Here is a 25,840-nt window from a genome sequence, read left to right as displayed (position 1 = left end):
GACTTGGCCCTATGTAGCCACTTGGCAGCCTCACGCTTAATAACCAGAAAACCTGATGCTGCTTTTTAGACTGATAGAAAGACCCTGAAGAACACTGAACACTTTCTTTACCTCAACAACCATCAGTCACAGAAAACTGACATTGAAAGTGGTGTTGAATTTCCTTGTCAATGTGCCAGTTCAGCTTTCAGACACTTGAGAAAACATGTCTTTAAAGTTCGTCACATTGGGAATCAAAGTAACCTTCCCATGTACCAGGCTGTTGTATTCTTGTTTTTTTTTTAATGCTGTCAAAACCTCAGTCGCACATAATAGATGTCTCAAGATTCTGGACTATGATCATTAACAGTACTATTGCAAAAACTTCAAAATCAAGAGGGATGGGTGACACACCAATATCAGTGTTCTGTTCCAAAGTGGAACCTTTAGCACTGAAGCAATGAGCACCCATCCCCAGCTCTAGTTGCACTGGTCATGTTCTTTCAATGCTGGAATATTGATTCCCAAAGCAAATCATGTTCTCACAACTGAGCCATGGCTAATAGATTTGGGCAAAAAAGCACTTAAGACACCCTCAAAGCCAACATGAAGAAGTGCAATATTAACATAAACTCATGGGAACCCAAGCCTTTAACTGATCCAAATGGAAAAAAGACCTTGTGACAAGAATCTCAGTATTTTGAAATCCAACGTAGACAACAGGAAATAGAGAACAAGGAAAAGAGGAAAGAATGTCATGCAACCCAACACAACAATCCAGATCTACCCTTTCCATTGGGAAATGCTTGCCCCAGTTGTGACAAAATCTCTGGATAGTGGCTCAGTCTAATTAGCCACTTGAGGATTACCAGTGATAGCTAGCTGTCATTTTCTGAAAGGAAAGTGAGCTTCAAGAAATCACTGATGACAAGCATAATGAGCTCCTGAACTCTGACTAGGGTCTTGGTCTGTGACTAGAGCTTCTAAATGCCATAGTAATAATTAATAATATACTGAAAAACTTGTGGTTGATCCTGTATAACTGCATCTTTACTTAGACTTTCTGCCAACATGACTAAGTTGGTCAAGAATCACACCTTTTCACAGCACTTACTGGCATGAAGTGTGTTGTGCAGATGTAGCCGGACAAAACTGGATGTACACTGAGTGATTGGGCAGCAAAATGGCAAATGAAATTTAATGTGGGTAAGTGTAAGGTAATGCACATTGGAAAGAATAACCCAAATTACATGTAGAACATGAGGGGGTCAAATTTAGCTACGACAGATCAGGAAAGGGATCTTGGAGTTATAGTGGATAGTTCTCTGAAGACATCCACGCAGTGTGCAGCGGCAGTTAGTAAAGCAAATAGGATGTTAGGAATTATTAAAAAAGGGATCGATAATAAGACAAAAGATATCATACTTCCCCTATATAAAACTATGGTACGCCCACATCTTGAGTACTGCGTGCAGATGTGGTCTCATCACCTCAAAAAAGATATATTGGCATTAGAAAAGGTACAGAAAAGGGCGACTAAGATGATTAGGGGCTTGGAACGGGTCCCATATGGGGAGAGGCAAGAGAGACTGGGACTTTTCAGTCTGGAAAAGAGGCGATTGAGGGGTGATCTGATAGAGGTATATAAAATCATGAATGGTGTGGAGAAAGTGAACATAGAAAAATTATTTACCTTTTCCCATAATACAAGAACTAGGGGACACCAAATGAAATTGATGGGTAGTAGGTTCAAAACTAATAAAAGGAAATTTTTCTTCACAGAGCGCACAGTCAACCTGTGGAACTCCTTGCCGGAGGAGGCTATGAAGGCCAGGACTCTATTAGGGTTTAAAAAAGAGCTCGATAACTTTTTGCAGGTTAGGTCCATAAATGGCTATTAGCCAGGGGTAAAGTATGGTGCCCTAGCCTTCAGAACAAGGGCAGGAGATGGATGGCAGGAGATAAATCACTTGATCATTGTCTTCTGTTCTCCTTCTCTGGGGCACTTGGCATTGGCCACTGTCGGCAGACGGGATACTGGGCTGGATGGACCTTTGGTCTGACCCAGTATGGCCATTCTTACAGGAAAAGAGCAGCAGAGAAATATATTGTTGACAAATGAAAGGTAATTCATACAGGAGTTATGGCAATTATGGAGTCATAGTTGGATAAATACTGATACAGAAATGCAGAAACACTCCAGTGATGTATGTGTGGGGTAACCATGGCTTTTTGATTACCCTCTGTCTTAATATAGGACCCTCCAGCACACAAAAGAATGTGCAACGAAAGTGAAAGGCAGAAGGTCAAAAGTTGAGAGAGAAATGTTTTTCAGTATAATATAATGTCTTAAATTATGGAACTCATTGCTATATGACATCATTGAGGCCCAGAAATTATAGAAATTTGAGTGTGTGTTAGATATTCACATAGGTAAACATTTACTGATTCTGGACAGTTGAATCTTGGCATCTTCTAAGATGAATTGCATGGTTAAAAACTCAAAGAAAAAAATCAAACCTTAAACAGTACAGTTCAAATTGATTAATAGCTACTGGAAATTTGGTTGGCTACTCACCCAAAGTAATGCATTTTGCCATAGAAGAGGTATTTACAGCAGTAGTTCTGGCATCCAGTATTAATACTCATAAATTTAAGTTCTGAAGAATGTGTTTCTTTCCATAATTTTTTGTGTGTGTGTGTGTGTAATTCCCTCCTGTTTTCAATCATCTTGCCTTTCTTCACCTTCACCCCACTGCGAACACTGTGTTTAGCAGAAGAACACCAGCACATCCTTCAAAACCTTCCAAATACCTTTAATATTAGTTTAGCGTGTCTTAAAATCCGGGAATCCTAGATGTAGTCCTCAGTCCATTCACTTTTTTTTTTTTTTAGCAGTCAAGCTACTACTGCACCTCAGTTGTGGTTTCACTATCAACAAATACCCAGAAAAATGATACAAGTTACCAGTCTGAATTGCTGATTGTTGTGCTATTTTTTTTTAAAGTTATACTGACAGATGCAACTAGGATTGCACTGGTCCTGTAGGGGCAGCAGTTGTGGGGTTCTGGAGTCAATGCTAGGGGATGGGAGGTGAGGGAAGGGTCATGGGAACACTGCTGGCATCCCTATGAATGGTGAATAAAAAGTGTAGCATAGTGGGGCAGGGCCAGGGCAGAGGACCCCTTCAGAGGGAGCCCAAACAAGCAGAAGGGCCTGTGGAGCAGCAGCAGGGCAATCACAGGTAGCTGGGTCGCAGGTGGCTCAGTCTAATTGGGGCCAGCTGTCTTCAAGACTGGCGTTATAAGAGGCCTTTAAAAACCCTTTACAGAGGGAAGGACAGGGGAAGAGTGTGAGAGGTGAGTGGAGAGAGGTGGTGAGACCAGAGTAGTGGAAGAGAGTAGGTCTGAGAGGAGCTTCAGCAGCAAGTGGGTGGGCTTCCTAGCCCTGGTAACCCCAGGCTCAACTATAGGCTGGGAAGAACTGGTCACCCAGCCAGAGCAGACCAAGAGGGAGGAGTTGCTACTGCTCCAGCCTGGACAAGGCATTGGGGAATCAGCAGGGTAGGTGGCCCAGGGAGAAGAGCTAGTACGCTACGGGTTAAGAGAATCTGCCCTCCCCAGTAGCAGCCACATTGGGTCCCTGGGCCAGAACCCAGCATGAGTAGTGGGGCCCATGTTCCCCCCAGACCACTGCTCACCCCAGCGAGGGCAACTGGGCCCTTCAGTGGGACCAGTGGGACGAATAGAGGCCAGAAGCCCAGGAGTAAGACACAGGAGACATATACTTTTAAGATTAGCAGAAAAGTTACCAGGTTTCAGGGATTGCTCTTTCTGAAATGTAGGTTTTTCTTGTTTAAAGGTCATAATGCAGATTTTAGGAATTGTATTTTGTTGGCCAAGTCTACTACATATTACATCTCTTTTGTTCATGGACCACCATGAGAAGTCGAGTTCTTATGTAATAAATCTTAGCAGGTTCACAACAGAAAATAGTAGCTGCTTTTCCATGACCTTATTTTTCAAATGCATCTGTTCTGTTTGAATTTGTTTGATTTTAAATAAGTTAGTGAACCTAGATTATTTTTTATTAATTTGATGCTTTCATTATTTCCTTTCTTTTAGTGTATCTTCAACTATATTTTGTAACTTTCATGCAGTTTTTGCTATTGATATTTTGATTAATGCCTCAATATCACTTTCACAAGAGTAACTTCATGATTACAATGCACACCATTTGTTTAATGGCACTCAACTTGTGTTTGTTTTCCAGCATAATTTTAAGTCCAGGTACATTTCTTTGTATTGCTCTCTGAATGCTAAAATTCTGTGGTGTAGCCTGTGCTATTTAATTCCATGGACATCTGTGCTCTGTTTTGCTTTTATTGCTGCCAATGCCATAGTGACAACCAAAACTGTTATCTCTTGACTCTTCTTTTGTACTATAATGTATAATGTTTTACAAATAGCAAGACTTCTGCTTGCGAACCTGCCTCCATTCTGCTCTGTCTGCCTGTGGCCCTGCCCATAGCCCCACCCCTTTTTGCCCCTTCCCCTGGGCCCGCTCGTTTCACCCATGATCTTTCTATTCTGCCCCCCCACCCCCATTGTGGTCCCAGCCACATGTTTGCTCAGTTCTGCCTCCTCCCACCATTGCAGCCCCAATAGTGGAGAAGCTCAGTCCCCAGGCCTGAGGCTGTGTCAGGGAGTGAGAGTTTCTCCAGTCCCACAGCCACAGTGGGGCTTCCCTCAGAACCTCCTGCACTTTTGCAGGGGACCAGAGTTGGGGGTTCTTAGGGGCTTGCCCTGGCACTGCAAGACTTCTGCCAGGGTCAGGGGAGCTAGGGGCTTCCCCCACCCCAGCCATGCAGCACTGCTACTGTGGAACAGTGTCAGGACATAGGGGTTTCCTCTGCTCAACCCGCCCAGTGGCAGATATTTCCTGGGAAGTTGGCTGGGGCCCCTGCCTCTCTCCCCCTCCCTGGGCTCAAGGCTTATCCAACTAGTGGTTAACTCCCCCCTGCCCATTGGGGACACAGCTTTAATTCAGATAATCCTGAGGACAGGAGCAGCAGCAAAGGGAGTCCTTTACAGCTCTGCTGTCATTGTCCCCACTTTCTCATTCTCATGGCATCAGAGCTGCACTGTGCTCCCCGCCTTGTCCAGGGAGGGGAGGGGTCTCTGCTCTGCTATCCAAACTTTCTTGTTATCTGAGCTTCGGTGACAGAGAAAAGATTTACATAATGCAGAGATCTGCATAATAGAATTTTTGAACCTCAGAATTATGCTATTGTTGAAGATACATTTGAACACCTGAAACTGAAAACATACTTAGGAACAGCTGGGCTTGTGATGTGATCCCAACACTTTCTTGTGCTTAACTGTTTCTTTTTGTTAGAAAAGTAACTTTTCCGCTTGACTAGATCATTAGATTTCCTTGAACCCATAAAGGTGAAAAAATTCAAGTAGGCTAAATGGTGGATTGGTAGATATCTCTTTCTTCCACAGTGATGTGAGCACAAAGACCAGGAAACATAATCCCGATTAGATGCTTGGTTTCCTAACCTAGCAGTGTCATGGAAGTGAAGCTGTCCATCCAAGAGGATGGGAGTGCTTAATGCAGCTCTTGTTTTATCCTTTTAGAAGGAGAAGCTGCTTTATGTGACTCTGCTTTAACAGCTGTGCATAGAAAAGGGACAAGGTTGCTCATATTGGAATCTGTCATGCTGAAGTGAACCACAGTAGGGGATCAAAAATATTTTCAACACCCAAATATGTGTTATGAAACGACCAAGTTAAAACTTAATTACAGTATCTGTTTACAACAGGGTCTGGCAGGATGCATTCTGCAGATCCAGATCCATCTTGGCAAGCTTGCCAAACCTTTTAATCCAGACAGTGGATATGGCACCACCTGTGGCAGGGAGCAGCAACACCCAAAGAGGCTGGCTGCATCCTGTGGCTCTCTGCAATGCAGAAGAAGGAGAGCTTTGCACAGTGCTCCCATTCCCAGCAAAATCTCTCAGCTCTGATTGGCCAGAAACCAAAATCCCTTCTGCACCCAACCTCCATCCCAGGCCTCATACCCTCTCCATAGAGAAGTGTGGCCCTTGACCACTTACCAAATCTTGGCATGGCCCTCCATCAAAAATTATTGCCCACTCCTGGTTTTAAAAGAAGTAAGGTATTTTCCTGACTTTGATAATGTGAAAACGGAGGCATAGAAGCATGGAATGATTTACCTAAGGTTATGTAGGAGGTTTCTACCAGGCATCAGAACAAAAGCCAGTTTTTCTGACTTTCAAATTAGTGCCCCATGTTTACATCCCAACTGTTTTGGGGCACTGATGATAACTCCTGAATTACCCTAACTTCTTGAAGGTTGGTGGAACTATAGGAAGTAGCCACACAGTTGTATAAAAAATAAATGGCATATATGAAAATGGGTCAGGTCTTGATCTTGCAAAAAATTATGCACACACTAAACTTCATGTTACATGTAGTCACGTTGAGTTTAATGAGACTGTTCCTGTGCATAAAGCTAAGCATGTGTAACACCTTGCACAACTGGGACCTAAACTAGGACCTAAACTGTTTAGATTTCTGTTCCTGGCCTGAGTTTGCTGTTGAGATTCTTTTACAGCATGAAGATCACCACTTGGGTACGAACATGAATGTTATATTAGGAGCCATGCAATGAATGGAAAAAGGCCAAAATAGGCAGTGTTCATAATATTGTGAGACTGTATTCGTACTATTTAGAGACATATGCACCATGTTCTGATTAGCAGTGTTTGAGTGCAAAATTAAATGTGGTTGTTAAATATATTGCACTTTCTATATAACATATGGAATTGCACAATAAAGCCAAACTCATCAACAGAAATGTAGGAGCTAAAGAGGATCAGAAGTTTGAACACAGATTTTAGAAGGACATTATTTCATAAGGGGGGTGCAGCACAGTCAGCTGCTGGGTGTCAGGATCATCCATCTCATTAAAAATGTTGAAATATGTTACCGTTTTTATGTATGTGTATTCACATAAAGTCTTTTACATTCTGCATACTTATTTTCTTATTTGGATTACAGTAGAGTTTGGTGGTTGGGAGACTGCTAATTGCAGGGACGAAAAGTGGGGCTGGACCTAAAGTTTGCTTGCTCTTAGTCTAAAGCAAGAGAAAACTGGTGGATTCAGACAAACAGAGGGGAAATTAAGACAGGCAACAGACTCCACATAAAAACTGACTATTTAGGAAGAGGGACTATTTCAGATAAATGTTAGGTCTTTTGTTTTGTCATTTGACCAAATATGGGGTTAGAACAGACCAGGAATGCATTAGTAGGTGAGGTAAGATCAAGAGCACTGAAGTAGACTATATAAATATTTTGCATAGATCAGAAAATTCATCTGAGAGCATGGCTGTTATCCCAGGGAAGGCTTGTAAACTTGGGCTAATATTTGCACAATTATCCTTTCTTTTTAGGATCAAAGTTGTCATCTACTTCTGGCTCCAAATTTCTAGAACTGGGTGACTATTGCCTTTGTAATCTACCAGATCTTCTAGGGTTTCTAGTTGCTACTTTTAAGTCACAGAGATTTTTGGATGCCCAATATGGTTCATTGCTACCCCTCTAATCTTGGAAGGTGATGCTGTAGGAACTAGAAAAGTTCTGCCACCATGTTGTCTTTCTGCTCTAACACAGGCGGAGATATCTTCTGATCCTTCAGGTCTTCCCTAGCAACTTCATTCTAATGAAGAGGAACTTCATAATCCCTCATGTTTAGTAGCTAGGGACCTCTGCACTAAAGACCTTATAGCATTTATGGCCGTGAATTGATGCAGTGACTTTAAAGTGGTATGCATTATGTTCCCTCCAGCTGTTGCTTTATGGTGTGTGTGGGTTGGAAGACACTTTCTGTTCCCTTTGTTCATCATAGGTTTTTTTCAGATAGAAGGAGATACTCGATAGCTTATTTTTAATGTTTATTCTGTAATATTTTAAGCTTGAGAATAAAGGTGCTTGTTTAGAAAGAGCTGCGTGGTAAGTTGTAACACTGGAAATTACAGTTGTTGATAGCCCTGTCTCAGGCAGTATGGCTTGTTGGGAATGTTACAGTATGGGCAGGGAACAGTGGAGCATGGAAAATTCCTGATCAGGAGGTAGAGAGCAGAGGTTCTGGGACAATGTTTATAGAGCAAGTTGTTGGAATAAAGTCTGGATACTGTATGTGAAGCAACAAAGGTTTATTACAACCAGCTGGCAGAGTGATTCTGAACGTGGTTGAGTTTCAGAATGCACTGACAGGCATCAAGTTGCGATTGGTTATATAGAGATCTGATAGACAGAGGAAAGGATAGGAGCAGACAGTAAGGAAATGAGCATAATCAATGAACAATCAATGAGCAATCCATGTGAATTAACAAACAATCTGGGAGTTACAAAGTTTCTGTGCACAGTTTACAGAACATTTTATCTACAAACAAGTCCTTTGAAGAATGCAGTCCTCAACATTGATGTATAAAGTGATATCTCGTCTGTAATACACTGATGTGTAGAGCCAGGGGTGTCTCATCTGGCATCCTGATGTAATTTTCGTAGGGACGTGATCATTCGTGTTATCTCTACAGAATCAAAGCAAGTGGGCAATCCAGGATCAAAGCAGAAGTTAGCGAAAGAATCGTGTCAGTGGCCCTTTAACTGTAGTCCAATTACCCTCCCCACAGGGTCCCTTCCTGGAATGTGGCTGCCGAGGGACTTGTACATCAACTGGGATGCCCTCTCCAGATGGCTGGGGTTGAGGGGAGCTTATCAGACTCCATTTTGAAACAGTGGTTCTTAGCAAATATCATGGCCTACTTCAAATTTTTATCCTATACAAGTGCTGAAGACGGAAATAGTGGAAACCATGTATTTGGTGTTTATTATTACTAGTTAAACCAGGGGGCTCAGAGCACCTCCAGCACTCCCACAGAAGAGGTGATGGCTGAGGAGCCAGGAGCCTATGATGGGTGCTCTCAAGGAACTACAGATGGGCAATATAAGTGCAGTTGTACTTATATAAGTTAACTGTGACCAAGAAGCCCAGTATCTCTGTCAAATAAATGGTTAAATAGTGTTTATTTCTTCTCTCTTCTACAGGAATGTTTCGAAAGGAAGAAGAATTGACCCCGTCCCAGCGATGCTTGGCTGTAAGGTAGGCGTTCTTATGCTTATGAGTCTAGTTTCTGTTTTGGATACTTTTCTTGAGGACTTTGTAGCTCTGGTGCAATTCATACTAGATGTTCAGTTATACAGATGGGTCCTGTTTAGATTTCATGTACAGTGTATTTGTTTTAAAAGCATACAGTACCTCTCACCAGTTACTTGTCTTTGAATTACAGACGCATGCCAAGTCTACTGGAATATTTAAGTTACAACTGTAATTTCATGGGTATCCTGGCAGGCCCGTTATGCTCTTATAAAGACTATATTACTTTCATTGAAGGCAGATCATACCAACTGACACAATCGGAAGCAAATGGGAAAGAAGATGTAAAATACGAACAAACAGATCCCTCACCAAATGTAAGATCTATGACTTATTTGCAGTGCTGCTATATATAAAGTCATTGCATGAAAAGCTTGGTTTGCATTGTGCGTGTACAGGCGTAACTTCTTAGCTGTATCTGGAGTTTATTCATTAATGATATAATTCTTTGTTTAAAACAAAAAAAGTCTTCCCCTCTGCCCCCAGAAGGTAGGTGTTCTGCATAGTTTCCCCTTGTTGGGTCTTGTGGACAAAGGTGGATGATCTCGGAGCTGCCTAATAAGCTTATATGGTAAAATACCGCCTTCAGATGAAGCAATTCATGAGTATTTCATTACAAGTACTGCTTCTGAAAGTGAGTCAAAAACAGTGGGAAAAGTGACATGCATTTTGTCCACGGAAATTGAATGGGAGATCTATAAGCTACTTCAAAGTCTCCCAAAATTTTTTGTTGGCTTCTTTCTTTATTTCAGTGGCTAAAACTGCAAATGCACATGTAACAAGCTTCTCTTAATTAGGTCTTTCTTAGGGGAGAGAAAGAGAGAATGCTTTGACCTGCATATAAGAACTTCTTCATTCTTAACTTTTTAATTTAGTTTTTTTGTGTGAAGGACAAGCAGACTATTCTTTGTACAGACGCAATACCACTGGCAGATTTGTGCCCGTTATCAAACTACACTGCAGCCAGAATCCATGCATATTAGAGTACACTCATCCCTCGCTATATGAGCACAATTGGTACCTAACTTTTTGCTCGTAGGCAAAAACTCGTAAGAGGGACACTAGTGCCTATTAAAATACTTGTAAAAGACTGATTGGTTCCAAGTGCTCGGAGGGGCAGCAGGTGACGCTGCTTTTGAAAAGTAAGTGAACCGGAGATTGGGAGGGGGGTAAAGGCAGGGGACAGTTTGGGGCCATGAGCAGGAGGGAGAGTGGGTTAAAACCCGTAGGCAGCTCACTTGGAGGAGGTGGCTGCTTGTTCCTCCTGGTTGTACCAGTGGTATCTGGGGGAGGGGTGTAGGGGGCCAGGGGGTTTGGAACAGAACAGGATGGGGTGGGTGTTGGGAGCGGGCTGGAGGGGGTTGTTTGGGGAACTGTGGGCTGGGGGAATATTGGGAGTGTGGTGGGGGGCTGTGGATTTCCCCGTGCCCTGGCCAGGGACTCCGGGGCCGGTTTGGCTCCAGCTGCGGGGCTGCGGCTCTTCCCATGCTCCGGCCAGGGACCCCGCGGCTGGAGCAGAGCCAGCTGCTGGGCTGCCTCTCTTGCTGGTCCCCGCCCCACCCACACCAGGGACCCTGTGGATCTAGCGGAGCCAGCCACAGGGCTGCTGGACGTCTCCGCCGCCGGGGAACCCTGCTGCTGGAGCAGAGCCAGCCACAGGGCTGCCAGTCTCTCCACTCCACCCGCCTGCTGGGGACCCTGTGGGGCTGCTGAACTTGCCTCTCCACCCCCCACCAGCGACCACGCAGCTGGAGTGCAGCCAGCCATGGGGCTGCTGGTCTTGCAGCCCCACAGCTGGCTGGCTCGTATTAGCGGGGGAAATTCACTCGTCTAGTGAACATTGGTAGCCATGTGTCTCCCTCATTTTAGCGAGTACTCATAAGTAAAGTACTTGTTAAGCGAGGGATGAGTGTATGGCAATTTTATTTGCTCCCTTATCAGAGTGGGGGTCCAAGCAAGTATGTCAGTTGATCATCTGTTGCAAAAGAAATACATAATGATTTTAATTTAAGATCAATGTCTACTGACATTTTGTACATTATCTTTTTAAAAAACTGCACAGTTTTTCATGAAAGATGCTGAACATATTTTCCATCGTCTTACACATTAACTCATCTGACAAATATATATGTACACACATTTGAATTCTAGTCCAAGGTACAGTTATTACCTCAACAAAGAACAGAATTAAGTTACTTTGGAAGAACTGGAGCTATTCAAATATATTGCCTCCCTAAATCTACCTCCAACTTCTCTTTTCTCTGCTTAACTTCGAATTTTATTTCTGAGCAAGTAGTTGGAAAGAGAAGATGAGGCTTGTGTGCTTTTCTGATGTAGGTATTCTTGTACATACACCTCAGACTGGTACTAAATTTTACCATGTAAGCTTGCTAGTCAGATCTCAAGCATCTGAAAGTCACAAGGCCAATATATGTATGAATCTATAAAATATTGTACCTTCAGAATACTCTAGCTGTAGGTAGGCAATTTCCCTTAAATTGTGTTGCTCATACAGTGCTTGACTTTTTTTTTATTTGTAATTTATGCTGCATTAGCTTTTTGACATTAAGATTAAGATTAAGAGAAGCTGTCTGTGTTCCGATACTTTACCTCCCAACTGGTGTTTGACAAATCTGACTGCATACTATAACACCAGTGAGTGTTGCGTGCTTTTGAAAAAAAAATTAGGTTATATATTTGTTTATTGCATTTGCTGCATGAATTACGACCTTGATTGTTTTGTTATGATTCATGTTTGATCCTGTTACCTTAATAAAATGCTTATCTAAAGCTATTTTCCTAGATTGTCATATTAATTTTATTTTTAAAGAAAAATAAATCATTAGGTAATTAATCAAAATAAGAAACTTAACCAGGATCAGCAAATGTTAATGTCTTAGGTGAAAAAATCTTTCAGCTATCTTTACTATAAGCTTCCTTTCTTGTCAATTTTTTCTATAACATTAAATGTTCATGCCAGCCTTCTCCTGTACAATGTGTTAAGTGCATGATATGAATTTAGTCTATCATTTTTACTGTGTTAATTGCATGTTAATGAAATCTAGTCAACATTTTAAAATGATTTATTTCATATCTCCCTCCTATTATGCCTTTTTGCAAGCTATCAATTGTTGGTGCTCAAAGTGGTGTCAACAGTCAGAAATTAATATCTATCTTCGTAAGTTTATTTTTATTACAGCTTTTAGCTATCCTTAAAATACCTGTGGAAAAAGTCACCTTGCTTTTGGCATCTACTTAGACTATTTTTAGATATTGAAACTCTTGCTAACTGCTCACAGTTTTTAGCCAACTGATTGTATAGTAGACTGAAATGTAGCAAGCTTTATTATAGTTCACCAGATTACTGAACTAATTTTTGTTTGTGTATTAGTCAAGAAGATTGAAAAATTAATCTATTCCAATAGAAATATAAAAGTTGGTCAGGAAGTTATAACTGATTAAAGCTGGATCCAAAATTCAGTGAAGTCAGCAGCAGTCTTCCGGTAGATGTCAATAGGCTTTGAGCAGGACCAAGGTGCTGAAAGGATAACAAGATTACCCAGCATGATTTTTTGTAAAGCTTGGTGATCTCATTTTTCCAAATTCATAAAGAATTAGAATTCTGGCATTCTGCTTGGTTAGTCTGTTACTTCACATGTGAGTTGTCAGTCATTTGCTGAAGCAGCAAAGATCATAGGAAGCTGAAACTTTGTGGAGATCAGGGCCAATGACTACAAATTGTATCCATTGATCTGAATGACTGAACTTTTTTCTGTAACCGTGAAGGTGTGGCAGGGTCTGAGAAGTGAAATATGGTCTCTTAAACTGCTTTGTGTTTAGGTAATGAACAGATCAGATAACTTTTTAGGGAAGTGTATTTCTAGTCGATGCTGCAAAAAGAAGCTTTCCTGTTAAAGACCTACAACCTATCCTTAATCAGGATGCCACACTCCAGAAGGCCTTAGGTGATAGGCCTGTTCTCTCCTACAGACAACCTCCCAACCTTATGAGGATTCTCACCCACAGCCACAGTCTATACCACAGGAATACTAATCCTGGAACTTTTCCTTGCAACAAGGCCCATTGCCAACTTTGTGCACATATCTATTCTGGAGGTACCATCACTGGACCTAACCAGGTTACTCACAGAATCACGGGCACATTCTGATGTTCCTCAACTAATATCATATATGCCATCATGTGCCAACAATGCCCAGATGCTTTGTATATTGGACAGACTTCAAACTCTCTTAGACAAAGAATTAATGGGCATAAAAACAACACTCCTGATTCACAAACCTGTCAGCCAGTACTTCAATGGAGTGGGCCATTCTGTTAATGACCTGAAAGTCTGTGTTTTACTGTAAAGGAACTTTCATAGCCATTTGGAAAGAGAGGCTTCTGAACTCTCTTTTATATTCAAATTTGACACATTAACACTTGGTTTGAACTGGGATGCAAATTTTCTGGTTAATTATAGGGGCTCTTTTACATACTTTGTTTTATCTAATTCTTGACCGCCCCCCCGTCCTTCTGCCCCTCTGCTCTTTGATTTGCTCACCTTGATAATACTTTTTCTGATTTGTCAACCTTGATTACTTTTTTTGGTTCTCTGTGCCTTAAATATTGAGTCTGTTCTGGTATGGCTATGGTCTGAAGAAGTGGGGTCTGTCCCACAAAAGCTCATCACCTAATAAATTATTTTGTTAGTCTTTAAAGTGCTACTGGACTGCTTTCCTTTTACACAAGGATTTTTTTTAAATTGGAAAGTGTTACATAATCATTTGTAAATGGCAGATGTTAATAATAACTTCTCATCAGCTCTCTTCTAAATTGGAAGTATAACTTTTAGAAAGGATTACATGTTTTGATCGACTAAAATTAAATATAACCCGGCTTTTCTGATACAGGTTGAACCTTTCTAGTCTAGCACCCACAGGATCTGACTGGTGCCAAATGAGAGAATTTGCTGCACCATGGCAGGTCAACATGGTCTAGCAGCATTACCAACATTTCCACTGCTTATTGGGCTCTTAGAAGACATTTATGGGTAAATTAGAAATAAATTACAACACAGAACACTGAGAGCCAGGATGGGTGGCTGTAAATAAACTTTATGGGACCATGGGAAACATGACCACAATCATGGGAGGGGGTAGGGATAGCTCATTGGTTTGCGCATTAGCCTGCTAAACCCAGGTTTGTGAGCTTACTCCTTGAGGGGGTCATTTAAGGGTCTGGGGCAAATACATTTAAAAAAAAAAACCTGGCAGGGATGGTACTTGGTCCTGCCAAGAGGGCAGGGGTCTGGACTTCATGACCTCCCAAGGTCCCTTCCAGTTCTAAGAAATGTGTGTGTGTGTCATCTGGCCAACTAAAATCATGCTGAACCATGGATGTTGCTGGACAAGAGCGTGCCATACTAGAGAGGTTCAACCTGTTCTCAAGAGAACTCCCATTTTTCAAAAGCACTTGCATAGGCAATTGAGTTGCAGCTTCTGTGATGATGGGTGAGGGTCAATATTCTTCTCACACAGTTTAATTCAAAACCTGTATGCAATGTGTTAATCTTAGATTCTATTAGAGGCAGAGACTGTCTGCTCCTGTCTTTGTAAAGTGGTAGAATAGGATCTCTGTGATTTACTGTCATATAAATAATACAGAAGAACAGTAACAAAGCAGCATTATGAACCTATATCAACATACTGAATAAAGACAATAATGTTATGACAAGTTATCATCTTACCTAGACCTTCATCCTAAAATTCACATGGTGTAAATATAATAAAATATTTACACAGGCAGTAATTTTTGGACACATTATTTTCTCACAAGTGTAGATGATAAACACCAGCTTCCTAGTTGTATGATTTAGTTTTTAAGAAGTAAAGTACATTCCAACAAAACTCCCCGTTATCTACATTTCACATTAAAAAATATCCACTACCACCAGCCACCTTTGAAATAGGAACTTTTGTTTCCCTTGAAGGAGTCACTAAATTTCTATTACAAAAATTCCTCACTTATCCAGAAGAAAAGTTAAAATTCTTCATAGGCTATGTCTAGACATAGAAGTCGACCTCATATATTCAATTTTAGATACGCCAAATTATTAGCCAGTGTGTCCGTGGTCAACTTCCATATCTGTCCACATGGAGGAAGATTGATGGGAGCATTTCTCCCATCAACCTTCCTTATTCCTTGCCTCTCACATGGAGTACAGAGTAGTAACAGACAGATAGCTGTGCTTGTCCATATATGATCAAAACAAAAAAGCAGTCCAGTAGCACTTTAAAGACTAACAAAATAATTTATTAGGTGATGAACTTTTGTGGGACAGACCCACTTCTTCAGATCATAGCCATACCAGAACAGACTCAATATGGTTGATGTCAACCCCTGGGAGTGTCATTTTGCACATGCGCAAAATGAAACCCCAGAAGATTGGCCCTCAGCAGGTCAATTTTCTGCTGTATTGTGGCTCTAACCTTAGAGTAAGAAAGACCAAAGTCCAGCTTGTAGTAGAGACAAATATAGATTCAGTTTGAGAAATAAGGTTACTTAGCTCAGAGGGACATTGAAGTTTTATTAATTTTGCAATAGCCCTGTGAGATCTTGAATGAAAAATACTATACAAATGTAAAGGATTAATATTGTTACCAAATCATAAATTAAAGCCACAGTCTCTTACTGTAAAGAGTGAATGCCCATTTTTTGATTATGTATTGGATTTTTAAGTTTAAGTGATCACAACCCTCCATACATATTTGTGAGTACAAATGCCTTGGATGCACTTATGTATTTGCATTGACTATGTGCAGATGCAAATAAATGGTTTGTGTACCCAGATTAGGTATTTGTGTACATTTCAGAGGTAGTATCATGTGTGAATAATTGTGAGTAACTTGTGAAAATTCAGCCCTGTTTATATGACCAGAGAACAAGGGATTAATGCTGTTAAGCTTTTCCCTTCCCTTAAACAGGATCTTAGGGGAAGGCCTAGAAGAGTGGCTGAATAGGAGACAAAGGGAAGAATACTTTTGGGAAATTAAGGTTACCCATCAAGAAGTCTCAGGATGGAGTTGAACATTAAAAAGCCTTTTTCTTCCCTGCATACTTTCTGATAAGTATTTTACTTTCTTGATAAACACAAACCCTTAAGGAAGAAACCTTGCTGACTTCAACTGCTTTTCTGCTGAATTGTTCAAGCAGTTAATTTAATTCCGTTGGCTGTAAAGCCTTGTTTGTCATGATTCTTTCACACAGTTCTGTGATATATAAAAGTCACCAAACACAACCCTTCAGTGCTCCCTCTGCTTACCAGCTCACTCACCATCACAAAGCACAAGAGTTCATGCCAACAACTATTACTGTTTACACAGATGTGCCATTATCTTTGGTAATCTAATCAAATCTTTCTTTGACAACATGAAGGATTTAAGAGTTGCTTAGAAGAAGAGTAACAGAGAGATAACCATGTTAGTGTATATACTATCAAAACAAACAAGCAGTCCAGTAGCGCTTTAAAGACCAACAAAATAATTTACTAGGTGGTGAGCAAGAAGTGCGTCTATCCCAAGAAAGCTTACCACCAAAGAAATTATTTTGTTGGTCTTTAAAGTGATACTGGACTGCTTGTTTGTTTTGTTAGAAGAAAAGAAGATTGCATGGCAATCTTGCAGGTTTGGGTAGTTCACATGTTTAAGGCTAAAGTATTTAACCAGTTCTCTTGACCTACAGAAACTGTTCAGTTTCCTAGTCTCATTATTTTGCAAAAATGTCTATTTCTGGCATCTGTGTTGTTCTTGTTTAAGGACCACAGTAGGAGTTTTACTAAAAAATTAAGTGTATGTATTTGTATTAGGGTAGCATGTAAGGAGCCCAGTGACAAGTCAGGACCTCATTGAGGTAGATGCTGTGCAAACATGTAATAAAAAATGGTCCCTGCTACTAAGGTTTTATAATCTAAGCATAAGATAAGGGTCACAAAACGTGAAAACAACAAACTGACGGAGCATAAGGAAACAATGAACAGTACTGGTCCTCACGAAAGAACCTTCCAACTACCTTAATCATTTGTGACTTTTTTGTAGGCATTCTAGTCTGGCCTACACAGGTTTCTATACCACTTGCATCATCAAGGTATCTGCATTTGCCTTCCAGTAGCGCTTTAAGAAATATGATTAATATCTGACGCATTTGTTCTTTCATCCTCTGTCCAAAGAAAGTGGAGAATATTGTTTTGATAGGTTTTACTATTGTTTATTTTATAAACATAACTGTTGCTATGTGTTTTGTTAAAGAACCCAAGGTGGCTTGTAGTTAGAGTAAAAGGTAATGAGGTTTATTAATTTCTTTAATTCCTGATGGAATTCTTAACAGTCTTGGACAGTCCTGGAGAAGATGTTGTTTCACCTGTATACAAGCTTTACTCATATTGTTGGGAGTCCCTTCACTCCAGAGGAATGAAGTTATCAACCATGGCTTTTGACTTGGTGTTTATGTAGCCTTTAGATAAATTGGGTTGAAGCCATGGAACATTTTGAAGACTTTTTAAAACTGCTTCTACATTCTTTGGGAAGCCAGTGTAGAGAGTGGAGGGAAGATAGGATTTGTTCACAGTATCCTGTTTTGTAGTGCAGCATTTTGTAATTTTTTTTCCAAGTACAAGCTATTTCAGTTTTAGGTATGTAGCACCACTATAGGCTTGCTAATAGTTAAGAAATCATGAATAACTGCAGCTAAGTCTTTGTCCACCAGGACAGGAAAGTGACTCCTAGCCAACCAGATCCCAGCATCAGTGAGATCAAGAGTATTCCTCAACAACATACTGAATTGACCAATGGCATACGTGAACTTTCTGCCAAGGACATTGCACCAGTGCTGCAGATTCTTCAAAATACTTTCCTTTATGTCTACGATCACCTCTGTTTTGTTTCAGCCAGCTAGCTGGTCTTATCAAAGCACTGGCTATCTGGCAGTGGTGCAATCACAGGTGGTGAAGGGAAGGTAGAGCTTTGTGACTTTAGAATCCATGTTGTCTGGCCAGTTCACCTAGTGATTGAATATTGATGTTGGAAAGGGCCAGAAGGAGAACTGATCCATGCAGAAATCTGCAGATGAGGGGGGATGGTAATGGAGGTGCAGTTTCCTCTCACTATTTATTGGATATGCCCTTCCATGAAGAACCCAAATTATTTTAGTTCATTGCTTTGGATATCTACCACCTCTCAGATGAGTCAGCCAAATCTCCTGGTCAAAAATGTCAACACTGCAGAGAGGAGTCATAGGATGAGAATGGATGTATACTTCTGTCTGTTGACTGGAGATAATCAGAGATGATCACCTATCAGTGACACTGAATCACTTTCATTTCCATGTCCTGTCCTGAATCCACAATACCCAGCATCAGGTGACAGGACCAACCAGAGCCCTTCCTCCCACACTTACAAGAGAAAAAAAAGTCTATTGATAGATCATTATCCTATAGGCTGTTCAGTTGCTTGAGTATTACTAATGACCCTCATTTAGCATGACTCCATTAGTATCACCGATTTATGCATCGTATTTCTAATTTCATTATAGGATTGATATATGCATACAAATGGGATAATTGTATTTAGTAGATTACAACCTTTCCAATGATATTTCACATGAAGTATCTTGCATAAAGTATATTGCAATTATGTCATTAATAATATGTCTAAAAATAATATAGAATATCTTGTCACAACTGGATCCAGGAGTGACCTCCTGTTGAATCCCATTAAATGCATGCTCTTGGTTTGATATTGAACCATTGGAAACTACTCTGTGAGTATGGTCTTTCAAGCAGTTGTGCATCCCCCATCTCCTAATTTCAATTAGATATTTCCCTATTTTCCTTATGAGAGTGTTGCATAAGATTGTTATTAAAAGCCTTAGTAAAAAATCAAGATACATCATGTCTGCTGCACCCTCCTGTCTACAGTAAACTCTTTCATTTCTGGCAGTGCCGGAACTGGGAGATTGCCAGATATTAAAATATTAAACGTAATAGAGAGGTGTACCTAGTAGTGCATAACACTAAAGAAAAATAACATTAGATATTAAGAAACAAATGAAATGCATGCAGAGTACATTATTTACCAACAGTAGTATTATACACTCTACACTTATATTATATTTGCTGTATTCATTTGTATTTAATTTCACTTTACTGTATTTATGGAAAACATTACTAAAATTTACTTATGGTTAAAATGCCAGTTATTTGAGAGTTTGGAATGATAGAAAGCTGGATATGAAAGAGTTTACTATTTTAGGACCTTATCAAAAAGATAAATCAGCTTGGATTGGTATTTATTTGTTTTTGACAAATTGTTTGCTATTGCTTATGACCCTCTTGTGCTATGGTTGCTTATCAACTGATTATTTAATAAAGCGGGGGAGGGAAGATTCAAATCAACTCCCAAAGAAAAAGAATCCAAGAGACTTGATTTGTTAGGGGTAAAAAATCTGTTTCACTTCCTTCCTGCTGGTGCATAGCTTGCCAACAGGTGCTGTTAAGTTAATATGATGTTGTACTGACAAACTGTTGAAAGATACATGGAAGGAATTTAGGATTTTCCTGGTAGGAGTGCACTTCTTGGCCACTCCAGGGTGCACTTGAAGTGGCAGGTCCTCCTTCAGTCATAGTCTCTGCAGCAATGTCAAGAGTTTCCTGGATTCACATATGTTGTGGCCAGCAGCACGTGATTTAATCACAGGGGGGTCATTGGTTACAGAAAGGTTCAAATGTGTCACTAAGCATCTGAATCTCACTTTTAAACCACCAAAGGCGCATTCCACCACCATTCTGTACCTGCTGGGTCTGTGATTAAAGTTTTCCTTGCTGGGGTCCAGGGCTCCTGTGTAGAGCTTCATAAGGCAAGGGAGCAGAGGGTAAGCCAGTTCGCCCAGTATGACAATAGGCATCTCCACGTCACCAATCGTGATTATCCAATCAGGAAAAAATGTTCCATCCAGGAGCTTTCTGTACAGTCCAGAATTTTGGAAGATGCAGGTGTCATGAACCCTCCCTGACCAACCAGCGTTGATGTCAGTGAAATGACCTTTGTGATCTACCAAACCCTGCAACACCATGGAGAAGTATCCCTTTCTGTGTATATACTCCAAGGCCAGGTGATCTGTGGCCATGATGGGAATGTGCATGCCATCTGTTGCCCCATTGCAATTAGAAAAATCCCTGGGCAGCAAAGACATCCACTATGGCCTGTACATCTCCCAGGGTCACAGTCTTCCTGAGGAGACACTGACAGATTGCATGGGCCACCTCCGTGACCACAGACCCCACTGTAGATCTGCCAATCCCAAACTGATTTGCCACTGACTGGTAACTGTCAGGCGCTGCAAACTCCCACAGTGCAATTGCCACTCACTTCTGAACCATAAAGCCGGCCTCGTTGTGTTGCTGCGCTTCAGGGCAGGGGCCAGCACAGCACAAAGTTCCAAAAAAGTAGACTTGCACATGCGAAAGTTCTGCACTCACTGCTGGTCATCCCAGGACTCCAAAATGATGTGGTCCCGCCAGTGTGTACTGATTTCACAAGTCCAAAACCACAGTTCCACTGTCACCAATGCATCCAGGGCAACCAGCAGCTCTGAGTTCTTGGACCACAGTTGGGCGATTTGCTCTTCCAAACCATCGTCGTCGTCATCATCAGCAGCACCATTATGGTACTGAACCATCACTGAGCTGTGTAATTGAAGGAAAAATTGCGTGACAACATGTGCTATGAGTTGAAGCATTTGGTGATCCATGCTTGTGCTAGAATGCCGCAACAGGAAATGGCACGACCTAACTTTGTTTTTGTGTGGTACTGGTGCTCTGAATTCTGGGACAGTGCTTGGAATTCTGGGATTCACACATGAAACATCTGCAAACAACCGGGTCTAAGGCATTGTGGGATAGGTACCCATAATGCACTGCTCACGCTGTCGAACTTGCAGGGGCAATGGGGATGCTGAGAATTGACATGGAAAAATGGTGGGGTGAATTTCAAGAAGCTTTGTAGATGCTTCATATGAATTTGTAATATTGAGATTAAATAATTGAATTTACTAAAATTTGAATTTATCTTGTAGTGTAGACCCAGCCACTGACAGCCAGAAAAATCTTAGATGATCTTCCTTTTGATGGCCACTTGTTTTACTACAAAAATGATAAGGACATAAGAATGTCAGAAAGGCCATTACTGAGTAAGACCAAAGGTCCATCCAGCTTAGCATCCTGTCTGCTGACAGTGGCCAGTGCCAGGTGTTCCAGAGAGGGTGGACCGAAGACAGTAATCAAGTGACTTGTCTCCTGCCATTCATCTCCAACCTCTGACAAACAGAGGCCAGGGACACCATTCCTACCCCCTGGCTAATTAGCCTTTTACGGACCTAACCTGCATGAATTTATGTAGCTCTTCTTTGAACTGTCTTATGGTCTTAACCTTCACAGCCTCCTCTGGCAAGGAGTTCCACAGGTTGACTGTGTGTTGTATGAAAAAGAACTTTCTTTTATTCATTTTAAACCTGCTACCCATTAGTTTCATTTGGTGTCCTCTAGTTCTTATATTATAGGAACAAGTAAATAACTTTTCTTTATTCACTCTCTCCATATCGCTCAGGATTTTGAATACTTCTATAATATCGCCCCTCAGTCTCCGTTTTTCTAAACTGAAAAGTCCCAGTCTATTTAACCTCTCCTCATATGGCACCTGTTCCAAACCCCTAATCATTTTAGTTGCCCTTTTCTGAACCTTTTCTAATGCCAAAATATCTTTTTTGAGGTGAGGAAACCACATCTGTATGCAGTATTCAAGATGTGGGCATGTCCTAGTTTTATTAAAGGGGCAGTAAAATATTCTTTTATTTGTTTTCTATCCCTTTTTTAATAATTCCTAACATCCTATTTGCTTTTTTGACTGCTGCTGCACACTGTGTGGAGGTTTTCAGAGAACTGGCCACAATAACCCCAAGATCTCTTTCCTGATTAGTTGTAGCTAAATTAGCCCCCATCATATTGAATGTATACTTGGGGTTATTTTTTCCAGTGTGCAGTACTTTATACTTATCCATATTAAATTTTGTTTGCCATTTTGTTTGCAATTTTGTTGCCCAGTCACTCAGTTTGGTGAAATCTTTTTGAAGTTCTTCACAGTCTGCTTTCATCTTGACTATTTTGAACAGTTTAGTATCGTCTGCAAACCTTACCACCTCACTACTTACCCTTTTCTCTAGATGATTTATGAATAAGTTAATTAGGATTGGTCCTAGGACTGACCTTTGGGGAACACCACTCATTACCTTTCTCCATTCAGAAATTTTACCATTTATTCCTACCCTTTGTTTCCTGTCTTTTAACATAGTTCTCAGTCCATGAAAGGATCTTCCCTCTTATCCCATGACTGCCTAATTTACACAAGAGCCTTTGGTGAGGGACTTTGTGAAAAGCTTTCTAGAAATCTAAGTATACTATATCTACTGGATTCCCCTTGTCTGCATATTTGTTAACACCTTCAAAGAATTCTAATAGATTAGTAAGACATGATTTCCCTTTACAGAAACCACGTTGACTTTTGCCCAGCAAATTATGTTCTTCTATGTGTCTGACAATTTTATTCTTTTGCTTTTGTTTCAACTAATTTGCCTGGTACTGATGTTAGACTTACCAGTCTGTAATTGCCAAGGTTGCCTCTAGAGCCCCTTTTAAATATCGGCGTTATGTTGTCTGTCTTCCAGTCCTTGGGTACAGAAGCTGATTTAAAGGATAGGTTAAAAATCACAGCTAATAATTCTGCAATTTCATATTTGAGCTCTTTCAGAACCCTTGGGTGAATACCATCTGGTCCCGGTGATTTGTTACTGTTAAGTTTTCCGATTTGTTCCAAAGCTGTCTCTAGTGACACTTCAGTCTGGAACAGTTCCTCAGATTCATCACCCACAAAGGACTGTGCAGGTTTGGGGATCTCCCTAACACCCTCAGCTGTGAAGACTGAAGTAAAGAAATCATTTAGTCTTGCCGCAATGGCTTTATCGTCCTTGATTGCTCCTTTTGTATCTTGATCGTCTGGGGGCCCCACTGGTTGTTTAGCAGGCTTCCAGCTTCTAATGTACTTAAAAGCATTTTGCTATTACTTTTTGAGTTTTTGGCTTACTGTTCCTCAAAATCTTCTTTTGGCTTTTCTTATTACATTTTTACACTTAATTAGGCAGTGGTTATGTTCCTTCTTATTTGCATTTATTTACTATTTGTTGGGGACGTACATCACAGCCCTTAAGAGGTGTCATTATAGGGCACTGCAACAATACTTCCTGCAATATAACAGACAATCTGGATATTTGCAAAGGCAACATTATTGTTGAGGAGGAGAGAGAAGTCTACAGCAAAGGAGTCATCCAACTCCAGCTAAAATCAGTGAGTCTGTCCTCACTCAGGAGTGCCAAAGCAGCACATTTGGCTTCTCTCTCAAGGAGAGTGAAACAGTTAATGATGGTCATCCGCTAATTCTTCCCTATATTGGGACAGATTTTCCCACTTGCTCGGTGTTCAGGAAGCCATAATGGGTCCTGAGCAATGTGAGAGGAGGATATTCTATCCAATTCCTCTCCGTCCATTTTTTCCACCATCTGCCTCATTCCTTTTCAGGGACTCATCTCACATGTCAGTGCTCTTTCAAGAAGTTCAAACTCTGTTCATACTAGGGAGCATAGAAGAACTCTTCCTTCAACATCAGGGCAACATCTACACTACGAGAGAAATTTGACTTTATTAAAATTGATTTTTTAACACTGGGTTTTATAAATTCAAATTTGAGCATCCTCACTTCCCACAGGCTCCCCACAAATTTGACGTATTGCATCCACACACAAGTTGCCAGACACTGACTGTTGCAGCAGTGAATTGTGGGAGCCTATCCCATAGTTCCCTGAGCCCTGTAGCTTCTAGGTATTTTCACTGTTGCAGCATGAGAAAAAAATGTCCCACAAGTAGTTGTGGGTATCTGATGACATCTTCCTACATTTCATTTCCCTCATTCTACTGCTGTGTTAAGCAATGTCCCTTTCTCCCGGTGGGATCTTGCTTGTATAAGTGATTGGATTTTTAGAAGTGAGGGGAGGGGATGGGAGATCTAGCAAAGCAGTTTGAGCATTTGCCTGCTGAACCCAGGGTTCAATGTTTTTCATAAGAAAGTCTTCCCACTCCAGATCAGTGATCTGGAGTGGATTAAACCATAACTCTGAAAATAAATTCGGTGCCCATTGAAATAAATGGGATTCTTTTCATTGACTTCAGTGGCGTTTGGGTCAAGCCCATTCTGAGGTTATTCTAGAGCTAATATCTTGACTTCAGTGGTCTTTGGATCAAGCCCATACAGAATTATTGCTTTGTCACATTTATTTCTTGATGCTCCATAATCTAGAAATATATTACAGTGAATGTCTGCCCTCTCAACTTTCGATGGCGCTTCCTGTGCCTACCATGGTGGAAGCCCCGCTATATCTTAGCCATGGGGGGAGACTTCCCCCCAGGGCCAGCAAGCCCCCAGAAATCTTTCCCACCCTTGGAGTCCTAACTGCATGTGAGCCCGGATATGGTGCTAACTACCACCATGATCAGCACCAAATGGCAGGCATGTCCTCTTATTGGGTCAGGGGCCACCCATGTGATGTGGCTGAGTTCAGGAAAGACCCCAACTGTGTGTCATCTGTGCGGGAGTAAGGGGGGATTGTGCATAAATGTAAACCACTGAGAAGAAGTTTCTCGGCCTCTTATGCAAGCATAACTCCTACAACAGACTTATTGCCACGTTGTGTGGTGGGGCAGTGGCTGGTGCCAGGTAGTGAAGAAAAAAAATATCAAGTGTAGAGACAGAACCACAAACTCTGTGCTGGGGCTATTTGTAATGGGTAGATGTGTTCACAGCACTAATAACAAAGAAAAACATTTCTCCGGCTCTCATACAAACATAACTCCACAGCCACAGGCTTGCTGGTCCCACTGTGAAATTCCTGGTCTTCCTTTTATCTAATTTCTGCACACCTGGAGAGCAGCAGCCAGAACGGAGCATGAAGGGTTACATATGGGACACTGCTGGGGGCTAATGAATTACATTTTAAGACATAGCACTTCTACACTGGCCTTTGATCGAACTTCTGAATTTGAGCTTGACAGACTGAGCCCTCAGGCTGGGCTTTTATAGTCCTGGCCGTGCCTACTGACTTCTGGTCAGATGATGGGGAGGGATTAAGTTCATCCCAAAATGGCTCCCGGAGGGGTTCCTCTGCCTCCAGATCAGTGGGCTTGCCACTCTGCCCCACTACGTGTCCTTATGACTATTCACCAAGTGCATGGCAGTAATAGTGGTGGCCTACCTAAGGATACAAGGGATTTGTGTCTTCCATTATGTAGATGATTGGTTAGTGGGAAGCAGATCCCAGCATCACGTTGTCTGGTACATCAGTTTATAATTCATCTCTTCAGTCATTTGGGACTCATGGGCTACGTCTACACAGCCAGCCACTGTCGACAGAGAAACCTCAGCAGTACCTTTGTCAACAGATCACTTCTACACATAAAAGC

At 41.2% G+C, this 25,840-nt stretch overlaps 1 protein-coding gene across 3 annotated transcripts in view; it reads left to right on the top strand.

Annotated features, from left to right (window-relative positions):
- Positions 1-25,840, top strand: part of MBOAT2 (membrane bound glycerophospholipid O-acyltransferase 2) — a 181,869-nt gene that overhangs the window by 115,574 nt on the left and 40,455 nt on the right. For all 3 annotated transcript variants that reach the window (XM_074988943.1, XM_074988944.1, XM_074988945.1), the window contains 2 exons: positions 9,120-9,174; positions 9,362-9,545. In XM_074988943.1, coding sequence (XP_074845044.1) covers positions 9,120-9,174; positions 9,362-9,545 — 239 coding nt within the window. The remainder of the gene's footprint in view (positions 1-9,119; positions 9,175-9,361; positions 9,546-25,840) is intronic.

Source organism: Carettochelys insculpta, chromosome 3 (genome assembly GCF_033958435.1).
Source record: "Carettochelys insculpta isolate YL-2023 chromosome 3, ASM3395843v1, whole genome shotgun sequence".
Taxonomy (NCBI): domain Eukaryota; kingdom Metazoa; phylum Chordata; order Testudines; family Carettochelyidae; genus Carettochelys; species Carettochelys insculpta.
Note: the sequence above shows the minus strand (reverse complement) of the source record. Positions and strands in the feature narration are given on the sequence as shown.